This window comes from Scyliorhinus torazame, chromosome 16 (assembly GCF_047496885.1).
Source record: "Scyliorhinus torazame isolate Kashiwa2021f chromosome 16, sScyTor2.1, whole genome shotgun sequence".
NCBI lineage: Eukaryota > Metazoa > Chordata > Chondrichthyes > Carcharhiniformes > Scyliorhinidae > Scyliorhinus > Scyliorhinus torazame.
Genome location: NC_092722.1, coordinates 172,542,218 through 172,554,997, shown reverse-complemented (window position 1 = coordinate 172,554,997; position 12,780 = coordinate 172,542,218). Strand labels below are relative to the sequence as shown.

At 44.4% G+C, this 12,780-nt stretch overlaps 1 protein-coding gene across 1 annotated transcript in view; it reads right to left on the bottom strand.

The window, feature by feature from the left end:
- The window catches only part of slc18a2 (solute carrier family 18 member 2), a 52,885-nt gene extending 42,588 nt beyond the window's left edge, over positions 1-10,297 (bottom strand). The window contains exons 1-4 of the mRNA XM_072479484.1: positions 10,062-10,297; positions 9,693-9,844; positions 5,162-5,510; positions 899-957 (exon numbers count right to left, since the gene is read on the bottom strand). Of these exons, the coding sequence (XP_072335585.1) occupies positions 899-957; positions 5,162-5,510; positions 9,693-9,819 (535 nt within the window). The 5' untranslated portion in view covers positions 9,820-9,844; positions 10,062-10,297. The remainder of the gene's footprint in view (positions 1-898; positions 958-5,161; positions 5,511-9,692; positions 9,845-10,061) is intronic.
- Positions 10,298-12,780: the final 2,483 nt, after the last annotated feature.

The following is a 12,780-nucleotide window of genomic DNA, read 5'->3' as shown; positions in this document are numbered from 1 at the left end:
CCAGCTTTAACAGAGGCAAGACGGTGTGTGAGTGACCAACCTACCATTTTAAATATTATAACAAGGTTACAAGCCTCATTGCTATTCAGCTTTTTTAATTGAACTGTGGATGGTGGACTTCCTAAGTCCCCAAAGCCCTGACAGCTTTTTGCCCCCCAGATGACATCTGCCACATCCGGGAGGCGAGTGTCTTTACAACTACTGGGTCCAGCGTGCCTGCCTGAGGACTCGGAGTCCCCACGCAGCCCCCCCCCCCCCCCCCATCCCGCTCCAAGCCTCTAATTCCTAACCCCCTCTATCCTCTCCCCCCGCCCACCCTCCCCACCCCACATGAAGACTTCCAACATCACCCCACCAGGACCTTGGAATTAACCCCATCTCCCACCCGTATTGAACCCCTCCTTTGGATCGACTCACCCTTAACTTTCTCCCCACCCTTGATTGGCCCACTCCCCTGACCAACCTCACTGAGGTTAACCAACCCATCCCTGTACAACTGGAACAAACGTAGCTGGTAAATCAGACTGATTTCCTAGTGGGGAACTGACGGGTAGTGTCACACAGAAGCTGTGATGTTAAAATTCCACAATTTTGGGGGAATCCCAAACTCCAGGGTTCCTTACTGACTTCCCTGCTCCCAACTACAGTTAACACAACAAATTACTGACCCACAGCTTCATGGTCAATTCAACATTGCCACAGCAAAGGGCAGATAAGATTTTGATCTTTTTTGTCATCCAAATTGAATATCATTGTCAAGTGCAAACAAATGGGACATTTACTTTATTAGAGATATGTCTCTGTGATTATGTTAAAAGGTCTTATTGCTTGCAAACTCAGTAAGAATTAAAATCTTAAGTGTTCTGGACAAACTAAAAAATAAACTTTAAATACTTACTAACTGTTGATATAAACACGATGATAAACCCTGCAAACATTGGAATTTGATATCCTATCCTGGAAACAAAAGAAAGCATCCGTTTAATGTAGTGAATAAATACTTAACTAATGTCTGGAATAATTTACAACGACTAGAAGATGGTTCTTTCTAAACAGAAGCTCAAAAAAACATACAAGCAGTACACAAATAACCATCTGTTATGGTTATCTGTACAGTGATGTAAAATATATCTATTATACAATCAGCAATTTGATATACATACATACTACACATACTTGATTCTGTTTTGGAATAGCTGAGCTTTATGATTTGCATGATAAACTCTGCCATTTGGTATTTTGACTGGGGTGTTGGTACGTTAGTGGAATAAAATAGGCACAGTTGGTTACTTAAGATTAGAATAAGCTTAATTTTGCAATGGCTACTAAGATAACTTTTTCAAATCTATGCTACAAACTTGATCTGTTGTGCAGTGAGATATCTGTATGGGCACATGTGCACTCTGCTGTCACCTTGCATGCATTGGCTACACAAGCCCTGGCACCTACAGGTACATATAGGGCGGAATTCTCTGTAGCCCGACAGCGAAATCGAGAACAGCGATGGGGCGGGGAATGGATCCCGAAGCGGAAATTGGAGCAGGCCGCAATGCTCCTCCCCCTCCAAATTAGCGTCATTCGGCCGCGCACCGCGCGCAGTCGCAATCCCGTTGGAGGGGCATCAGCTGGCCCACCCACGATGCTCTGCCTCCGATGGCCGAGTTCCCTCTGGCACGGGCCACGTGAGGTCCCAGTGGTATATGGAGACTGTCGTGTCGGCGGCGAACAGTGTCCAACGCCGCCACACTCAGCCGAGGTCCATGCCGCTGGCCGGGGAGATTTTGTTAGGGCTGGAGGGAGTGGTGGGGGGTGGCCAGCAGGTGGGCTGTGGGGTCGGGGTGGGAGGTATGTGGTTCAGCCTGGCCGGCACCATATTTTCCGGCGCGAATGGTGCACGTGTGTGGGGCTGTCACCATGCGCGGCTGCAGACTGTCAGCCCTACGCATGTGCAGCCCGGAACCGGTGATTTTCCGACCATTTTCCGCGTGTTCCGCGGGTGTTTCACGTGGCACCGGTGCTAGCCCCTCACCGGTACCGGAATCGGCGAGGGTTCCGAGTCGATCTTCCCGTCGTGAAACACCACGGATCCTCCTTTGGCGTTGGCACTCTCAGAAACGGAGAATCCAGCCCTTTATCTTTGCTGCATGGGCACCACCTGGACAGAGTTCAGAAAACAGAATATGTGGCGCAATGGTTAGCACTGCTGCCTCACTGTGCTGAGGACCCGGGTTCGATCCCGGCCCCGGGTCACTGTCCAGGTGGAGTTTGCACACTCTCCCCGTGTCTGTGTGGGTTTAACCCCCACAACCCAAAGATGTGCAGGGTAGGTGGATTGGCCACGCTAAATTGCCCCTTAATTGGAAAAAAATTATTAGGTACTCTAAATTTAAAAAAACAACAGAATATGGCCAATAGATCACACCCTCTATTCATCTGATAGGCAAAAATCTACCCCATTGTTGCACCCTCTCAATGTTCAAGTCCTGGCTTTAAAGGATGTATGGAATCCCTACAGTGCAGAAGGAGGTCATTCGGCCCATCAAGTCTGCAGCAACCCTCCGAAGGAGCACCCCACCCAAGCCCATACCCCCGCCCTATTCCCGTAACCCCACCTAATTGTTTTGTTTTGCACATTAAGAGGCAGTTTATCATGGCCAATCCACTTAACCTGCACTTCTTTGGACTGTGGGAGGAAACCAGAGCACCCGGAGGAAACCCACGCAGACACGGGGAGAATGTACAAACTCCACAGAGACCAGTTACGCAATGTTAGAATTGAACCCAGGCGCTGTGAGGCAGCGATGCTAACCACTGTGTGACCGTGCCGTCGCTGTCTTGTTTCGAAACTCCTTTATCCAAATGAGTCGCTCTGTAAGGTAGAAGTGTGTAGCAGTCTCTCTAACCTAGGTCCCCAATGTCAGACTTTTCTGGAGGTTGCCAAGAAAGGTAAATGATATGTAGATTGAATGTAGAAGGACAAGATCATAGAGATAAAGTACACTGATGGCGGGACCTTAACCTGTAATATACTATCAATTGTGCATTTCACAAATTTGTCAGAGGCCACATTACATAGAATTTACAATGTGGAAATTGGCTATTTGGTTCAACTAGCCCAGGCTGTTGTTTCTGCTGCTCAGGAACATCTACCCACTATTCATTTCATCTCATCCAATTAGTGTATCCATCTATCCTTTTCTCCATCTACTCTTCATTCCATCATTTTTAAGAGTGGCACAGTGGTTAGCACTGCCGTCACACAGTGCCAGGGACCCGGGTACAATTCCGACTTGCGTAATTGCCTGTGTGGAGTTTGCACTGTTGGAGGGCATTTTCTGATACTGGACTATGATATAAATTATAGGTGGCCCTGTAACTACATTTGTGCTCCTATATTACGCTTAAATAGTTCTGATGAGACAAAAGGTACTCATTGGCTTGGATGCCTGTTTAGAAGAAGCAATTTGTAGAAATTGATAGTGTATACACAATGCTTGTTAATATCAGAAAGGACACAAAATGGCTGTTAGCTATTAAAGCAATACTAAAGACACAAAATGGCTGAACTAGCCACATTCCTGTACAATAAGTTACAAACTGTGTAAACTACCTCATGAGAACCAGGCGTGGGTATGTATAGGGAGTATTTTAACAGCCACTGATCACAACTTCACAGAACAAGGAATGCAATGTATCATTAGTAAGGTCAAGGTCCTCAGTTGCAGACAGGACATATCCTTGTGTTAGTTTTGAATGACTTCTGTGTAAGTTAGGGGCGGGTAAGACAACACCCACTTTAACCATATATGTGATAACTGGGATGCTAAGAAAATTGATTGACTGTATGTAATGAAGTGTGATAGTTGATTGATTGTATGCAAATAAGAATACATCTAATTCCGCCCCTTGAATCTGTATGTTAACCCGTGTGAGCCTTAGCTCAAGTGAGAAAAGGGTGCTGTCAATATGCTGAGGAGTCTCAGGCCTTTTCTCCCAGAATTCTGACATAAACTGCTTTATTTTACTTCGACTCAGGCCTTTGTGTGAATATTTTCACCTCTAACATGTACATTCTCCCCATGTCTGCGCAGATTTCCTCCGGGCGCTCCGGTTTTCTCCCACAGTCCAAAGATGTGCAGGTTAGGTGGATTGGTCATGCTAAATTGCCCCTTAGTATCTAAAAAGTAAGATGTACAGGTTAGGGTAAGGGGTCATTGGGATAGGGCGGGGGACTGGGCTTGGGTGGAGTACTCTTTCAGAGGTTTGGTGCAGACTCGATGTACTGTAGGGATTCTATGATTCATGTACACTTCACGTGAGTTCTAGATCATTTATAGGCACTTTTGCAAGCAGCAAGGTTTCTAGAAAGAACACTTTCACTTGATCAACACTTTGCAAGTTGAAGTGACAATATTATTTATATATCTCATAGGGCAAGTAGGAAATACACTGTACCTCTGAAGGCAACAGAAATGCCCGCCAGCATTAGTGTAAGGTGCCTATGGTGAGGGTAAAGACTGGGGAAAGTAAATACAGCATGTTTGGATGGTTTAGACCAGAAACTGGAAACTCTCAGCAGCTCAGTGAGCATCCATGGAGAGACCAAACTGTTCCACTACTTCTGACAGGGGTTTAAACCTGAGAAAATGACTTTTTAACAATCATTTTTGGAACATTGGCTGGGCCAACATTTATTTCTCTTCTCATGCGGTGGCATGGTAGCACAGCAGTTAGCACTGTTGCTTCACAGTGCCAGGTTCGATTCCCAGATTGGGTCACTGTCTGTGCAGAGTCTGCACGTTCTCCCCGTGTCTGCGTGGGTTTCCTCCGGGTGCTCCAGTTTCCTCCCACAGGTCCCGAAAGGCGTGTTTGTTAGGTAATTTGGACATTCTGAATTCTCCCTCCGTGTTCCCGAACAGGCGCCGGAATGTGGCGACTAGGGGATTTTCACAGTAACTTCATTGCAGTGTTAATGTGAGCCTGCTTGTGACACTAATAAAGATTATTATATGGGTGTTTCCAGCACTTTTTAAAAAAAATTCAGGTTTGTTTGGCTCTTTGTCCATTGAGATAATTTGGTTTGTTCATTCGGAGGGACAATCGTTTATTCCAGAAGATTCCACAGGGAGTGCAAGTTGTATTGTAAGACCCAATCACTCACCTGTTTGTCAGGGGGCCTATGAAGGGGTTTGTCACAAGCTGCACGGTGGCCTTTGAGGCAAACAACAATCCAACTTGGACATTCTCATTCAGCAAGTCCTGGTCCTTATTAAAACAGCTCCCGTTGGAATCGACTGCCACAGTCGTGTTGCTCACGGAGGGCTGGGTCGTTCTGAGCACCTGCCCTTCATCTCCTCCCTCGCCTTCCGGCTCCGTTGTCATTGTCGAGTTGTCATAATAGGAAAAGATTTTCTGAAATCGAGTGGCGGAAACTACTGCAGGGGTCTGGGTTGCGGCTTCCTCCAGTGATTGATGGTGAAGAGCATACAGGTAACTGGGGATGATGGGCACTGCAAACACATACAGAAGTTACACTTTCAAACTCACTGGTCTGAAATCCAGCAGCTCATTCTGGTCAACATTCAAGGCACATGGTAAAGATGTTATTCTGATACTTCAGTGATTGTATTTATGCAGCTTGGGTTTTGCCAATCCACACCCAGTCATTATTTCCCTAATCTCTACCACCGGTAAATGAGATTTAGAGTTCAATCCCTGACACTGATGCTAGGGAACCTCGACAACAGCTTCAAACTCACATCTTTTATGGTGAATGCTAGCATTATAAACCACCCTGGGCTATGAAATAAGGACCATGCATTTAGAATCGTGCCCAGGCCATTCTGATCTGTTGAAATGAAATGGTCTACCTCTGTATTTGAATCATTATTGTCTTAGGGTGTCGATTAATTGCTCGGTTAGTATGATTAGCTATTGTTTTCATCTTTTCCGTTGGGAGCTCAATATTGGTGTGAATTTGATTCCTCTGCCTATCAATTGAAGGTGTGCAGGTTAGAGTGCGAGGACAATATGCACATGTATATCTCACACTGATTGGCAATAGTCTGACATCTCCTGTTTGGACTGGAGGAGTGTCTCAGTTAGCACCTCTCATTTGTCATTGTTTCTGCTGCCCAACTGGCAATATTTAATCATTGGCTGCACCCGGGCATCAAGTGAATTCTCTTGATGAGTAAAATAACACCAAACAATCCGCGTCTTTCAATGAGCGGCTTCTAAAAAGTCTGAGGGCATTTTGCAAAGGATATAATGATGATAGTAATCCTGTTTGTTTTTGAGGGATTGTCCTGTGTTTTGCTTGGTTTGTGTAACATGAGCCAGACTAACCAATGACCTAGGACAGGGTGGGCCCTAAATTGCAGCATCACTAGCCAGGCCTCCTCCAGTTACACTGACACCTTGTGTTATCCTCCCTTCGTGTTGGATCGCGAGACCAGAATAACTTAATCCAATAACCCTCATTTCAAACACCTCTAAATAATCCATTTCCCTCCCACTGTCTGTCTTTGCTTGTTGTGTTCACCTTGCCGTTACAATACCGAGTTCATTCCGCATTTAAAACTTGAGCACGGTTAGCCCACTATTTCCAGTATTGCGAACCCATTGCATTGCAAACCTTTCAATAGATCGAGCAAAAGAATTCTGCGGAATAGATGAAGATTAAACAAGAGGAATGAAATGCCCCAGAAGGAACAGACTTCCCAATGGTTTCCACCGATCAGTTCGATAAAGCAGCGGTGAAAACACCGTTTATTGGGAGTTGCTTCATATCTACTGTAACTTGAAGAGGTTTAATGGAAGAGAATGGAATCCATAGAATTCTTTACTGTTATTCTATTAGTTTACTATTTAATTTACTATTCTTTACTGTGTGTCTAATCAGGTTATTTCAGCAATGAAATTCCGGCAAAACTACACTTTCCGTCATTGGGAACAAGTTAAGACCCCAGTGTTTCTAATCTGAATTAAATGATTGGCGTGTGGGGAAAGGTGAAGATGATTCAACTTGCTGAGACCCTTTCACTATTGAATGCGATCGAGGTTAATTTGTGACCCAACTTCATAATTCCACATTTACCGCATACCCCTGGGTAATGTATCAATTTCACATCTCAACTTAACAACTGACCGAACCTCAGTTCTGCTAAAAGTTCTAAACTTTACAACCCGAGGTATGTCAAACTGCTTCGTAACTTGAACGTGGAAAGATTGGCAATGTTCCCCTGGTCCTAGATTCCACAGCGAGGTTCGCAATCAGTTCCCCGTTGAAATCTTTGATGAGACTGCCCTGAGTCACCCAGATTTCCGGGACTCCAACCTTAGTTATTGTATTGTCACCTTGTAATTTCATTACTGGTGTCATTCGGGCAAATCTTCACTGTATTTCACCCAAGGCTGATATAGTTTCCTAAAGGTGCAGTGCTCAGAGCTGAATACAATACTTCAGTTGTGACCTAACCAAATCCTTGTAGATTTTAGCACAACTACTAGCCCATTGGACTCAAGCCCTTGAGATGTAAAGGCCAGCAAGCCTTGTGATTCTTTTTCTTATTTATCCTTGACCTTTTTAGTGGCGTATGTGGGCTTACATTGCTTTAAACCTTCTCAAATACATTTTGTCAACCAAAGTGGATAACCTCACACTTACGATCTAAACTGTATTACAATGCCCCCTATCTTTGTAGCATTGACAAACCTGCACGTGTGACTCTTCATCATGACATTTAAATCATTAATGGATACAGTGAATAATTAAGGTCATAACACAGATCCTTGCGAGACACCACCAGTCACATCCTGCCAATTGGAATACCTGTCCATGGTCCCTATTATCACCTAACTGCTCAGTCATTTCCCATCAATTCTATGAGCTTCATTCTTAACTAAAGTTTCTTATGAGGGACCTTTATTAAATGTCTTCAGGATGTTCCATACACACTCTCCTCTGCCCTACTTTAGTCACCTCTTCAAAAAAAAAATTCAATCGTATTCACCAGGCACGACCTCCCCTTTACAAAGATAAAAGCAAATTACTGCGGCTGCTGGAATCGGAAACAAAACAGAAAATGCTGGAAAATCTCAGCATGTCTGACAGCATATGTGGAGAGAAGAGAGAAGGGAGCTAATGTTTTGATTCTGGATGATTCTTCATCGCAGCTTTGATAAAGAGTCATCCAGACTAGAAACATTAGCTCCCTTATCGTTCCACAGAGGCTGTCAGACCCGCTGAGATTGTCCAGGATTGTCTGTATTTGGCTCCCCTTTACAAAACCGTGCTTGGTCTCCATGATCAACGGGACATTTTCTAGGTATAAGTCACTCTGTAATTATAAACCTCTCAGTGTGTATAACAGGCGGCCAACCACGACCCCGGCTGTCTATAATCAGAAATAAGATAAAGTCCCTCTAGGTTCCACACTCTGAAACAAGATGCAGGCTTTACAATGTCTATAATCTGCAAACACATTTACACACATTAGGAGGATGTTCAGCTCTTGGGAGTGAATTCACCAGAATGGGACAGCGTTGAGGGACTTGAGAAAGTTGGAGAGTTTGACAGAGACTGGGATTGTTCAGCCTGGTGGGTCAGAGAGAAACCCAATAACAGCTTTCAAAGTTCAATGGGGTTTTTTTGTTGTAGGAAGTAGGGAAAAACTGTTTCCTCTCATTAGTAACCAAACGTCAGAGATTTTAAATAATTGGTAACAAAAAATATAGCAAGAAAGTGAAGGGGATTTTCTCTCTCTCTCTCTCCTCGCCACCAGCCCCGAGGATGGTTAAATTCTGGCACTCACTAGCAGGAAGGATGGCCGAATCAGACTCTATAGGAACCTTTAAAAAGGCAATTAGACGTGGGATTGGAAGAAAACTAATTTGGATGGGTTTGGGATGGGGAATTAATTGAACAGCTCTTTCATAGATTCGAGAAATGACAGTGTCTGCAATCCGGAGTCAAATCAGTGTTGAACCCAGGTAAAAGTTTGTGGTGAGGACTTCACAAAGAAATCGGGTCTCGACTGTCTCCGGGTCCTTCAAGGAGCAGAGTCCCTGTCAATGACATGGTCACCGTGTACAGATCGCTCTGAATGGTGGGGTGATGGTACCTCTGGCCAATTGAACAGATAATCCGGTGGACCCTATCGATACAAAGTCTCGCTTCATTCCCACCCCTGAATGTACTGAAGCAGTTAGTAAACTAGCACAGACCCACGCGATTGTTTTGTTTGTCGGAGGGAGGGGTGGCTTTAAAAGTTACAGAGTTGTGTTCGAAGCAGAGAGTGGTACTGACCCCAACTGGAGGCCGGTTGTGTTACTGCAGACTGGCGCTGATCCCCAGACACAACCCAGACTGTTTGTTTCAGAACATCAACCCGAAACATTTTATACCAGAACAATACCGGTTATTTAAATATTACGATAGGCCGGACATCATTAAAGTGAGATCCTAGTACGTACAGACCACCTGCCTATGTCGTGGCTAAACAATTAAAAGGGACATTTTTAAACAATAACAAAATCCAGATATTTTCCAAGAAAACACCGAGTTTCAGTGGCTGCCCTTTTAGAAAACAATGGAAAATGTGGAATGAATTTGGACTTGATTTGATGGCCAAATAGCTCAGGGTCCTCCCGCACCCTCCCCCAGCCCCACTTGGACCTATTTCACTCACCCACCACCGTCAACAGCATGTTGTCCAGGAGAAGTGCGATAAACACTATAAACAGGATCAGCTTTCGAGACTGCCGACCGTCCCTTAACCAGCGCAAAAAACTAAACTCTCTGAGCCTCTCCATCATCAACTGGTGCCGGCCACACTGACTCCTGGGAGGGGGAAGCATACATCAGATTAATAATATCATACTAGACAGTCAAGGTTAAGAAAGGCAACGCAAAGTCAAACTGCCCTCCACCATCCTGCCACATAACGTGTTGCAACTCAAATGTTGCTAAGTTTTTGGCTGATTGTAAATGTAATGTCACAATCTCCAGAATGGCAGGGTTAGCGTGCAGGACCTGCTCTGCTACAACCATCACTCACCTCGATTCAGCAAAATGCACGGGCTGGAGAATCGTTCCTATCTCCGATAGCTCCAAGTGGGAAAAAGAGCCATGCAGCCAGTGGGCAGGTCGAGGGATTGCTCCTGCCCAGTGACGCTGTGATTCCTCACATTTCAGAGCCTTCTTGGCGATATTGACGTGGGAGGGAATGGCTTGATAAGGCGCCGTTAACAACAGCGGGCCAATCCGCTTCAGCTCGCACTTTATTCCAATATTTTCCACTTAGGAAATCAAAGTTCACCTTCAATTTTAATAAACCTGTTACCTCCCCCCCACTCCAAATAGAGCCAAACTGTTGATGCTGCTGAAAAACAAACGGATAAGGCGCTTTGAGCGATTATATATTCCACTGTTTGCACACTGACATCCTGTAGTTGCTGACACGAAGCGACCCGTAATAATTATTAACAAGCAAACTTGACGATTGTTGAACAAAATTACATTTTTGCCAATTTATGTCATTGTCTCCACCCCCCCCCCCCCCCCCCCGCCCCACCTCTATTCCCACTTTGCAGATACCGTCGCGTTTGGTTTCAGACCCGAAAGCAAATTTTCTATCGAATTCTTTCGCACGCTGATCATTGCTAAAACGGAAAGTAGAGCGCGGCGCATCGACTCCCCACACCCCACCTGCAAGGGCTGGGTGAGATCTCGTCGCCAGTAATGACATGGAATTCTTTCTGGGTAAACACATATATTGATTTGACCAAACAGAATTCAATCACCACCTTGTGTTAGGACGTTTTAAAGGCTAAAGCACATTCACCAACAAAACGTTTTGTCCAGTTAGCTGAGTAAATGGATTTAGACACATTTCCTGTGTCTAAATATTTCATCATAGTGAATAATTTTATATTAACTTTTATATATATTACTGGTTCCTTAGTGAGCTTTCAGCCTAATAGTTCGTTCATCAATTACATTGCTATATAATGGTATAGATGGAAGGGCCAGACTTTACAGTTAAGGACATTTGCTACATTTGCACTTACTCATTGATTTTCTATGGGCTTTTGCACCGTAAATTGTTGCTCGGCAACTATTGAAAAAGTGGTGCCTTCTTCAGAGGAGCTGGGATCCTTGTGACAGACCACACAATTGTGTATTTCCTTCACCAACCAGATTGAAGACTAGTTATTGGGCAGGACAGAATCTGAAACAGAAGTGTCAGTCCGGATATTTAATTCAATGTACAGTACAGAAAGTTAAAGAGAGGGGAAGAAAGAACGATTGCACTGTGTGGCACAGACATTAAAGAGATACAACTTGAAAGTAATTTTAAAAAATCTCAAACAATTATTAAAACAGAAGGGAATGAGACTCCACATTTTATAAACTTTGGTTTCAGTGCCAAAGGGGTTGGTCAAGAGTAATTAAAACTTACCACACTGCTGAAAGGGCACTTATGCTCTTTCTGGTGGGAGTAGTTTATATCGATGATGCCAGTGTAGTAATTTCATGCCATTCAATGTATTTGAATGGGGAGTTTGATGGTGAGGTACCATCAAATGGTGGTTTCAGCCAGGGCATCCCGATCCCAATAGGGCACCCAATCCATGCTCTTGCCACCAAGTCATTTCCTGCTACTATCTGTAGTCCAGGCATACACATCTAGCAAGGTCGAAAGATTTGGAGAGTTTTCTTACCTTCTCACTTCCCCTCAATGGCCATGGCGCCCGTGCTCCACTCATAAATACTTGTACTAATTCACGCTCATGTGGTTGCCGCTCGAGAATTGTGGAGCATTACGGTAGGGTGGGGCATCATGGAGGGGAGCAATATCGAGGAGGGGTGGGACATCATGAAGGGGTGGTACATCACAGAGGGGAGGAGCAATGTGCTTCCAAGAATTGCATTTAAATCCATACAAATCGCAGTTTTGCGTGGTGTCGCCGTGTGGAGCATGTACCTCGCTGTCGCTGCCATCAGGGGACTGGAGCATTACAAGCCAGCGCCAATCTCATTTTAGCCTGACTCTCAATTCTCCGTCCGATCATGTATTTCGCAGCTGGCGTTGGGCCACATAAAATCCACCCTTTAATCTTCGTAAGTAACGCAACTGAGATTTGTATTTACAATTTTGGCAGACCCAGACTGCCGTCTCTAGCTCTTGAGTCGGAAATATCTTTCGGCAAATGTAACATATTCTAGGCTGCCTTTTTAATAAGACTATCAAATCTAAACAAAGCATTGTGGGAAGTCTCCATTAAAACTTGATGATAGTAAAATTGGGAACGGAAATGTTTTTAACATGTTAATTCTGTGACAGCTTGAGGAGAGTCAACAATAACCTGTTGATCTTTGATTGTAGTTTCTCACCTCAAGCATCCTCCCTGCACCTCACTCACAGGTCAATCCTTGCTCCAAGGTACTTCTCAAAGTCACCTGGGTAAATATATTTTAGTTTCCATGGAATTTTGTTATTGAAAGAAAAGGTTTTGTTCTGGGATATTGTAAAGAAACCTGCTGTCTTTGTGTTAATTTCTGGTTTGGTTCGTTCACAACATTTCTCGAAGCTTGAAGTTCATACTCATTCCATGTACTCAGCAATCCACTCATCAGGGCAATGTCTTTAGCGAAGGTGAGTGAGGTTGCATAAAGTGCACTCGAGTCACTAGCCTTAAATCCACGTGAAAGTTCAGAGCACTTACGAGTGTCCATTGTTAAAAAGGATCAAAGACAAAGGATCACCTTGATTA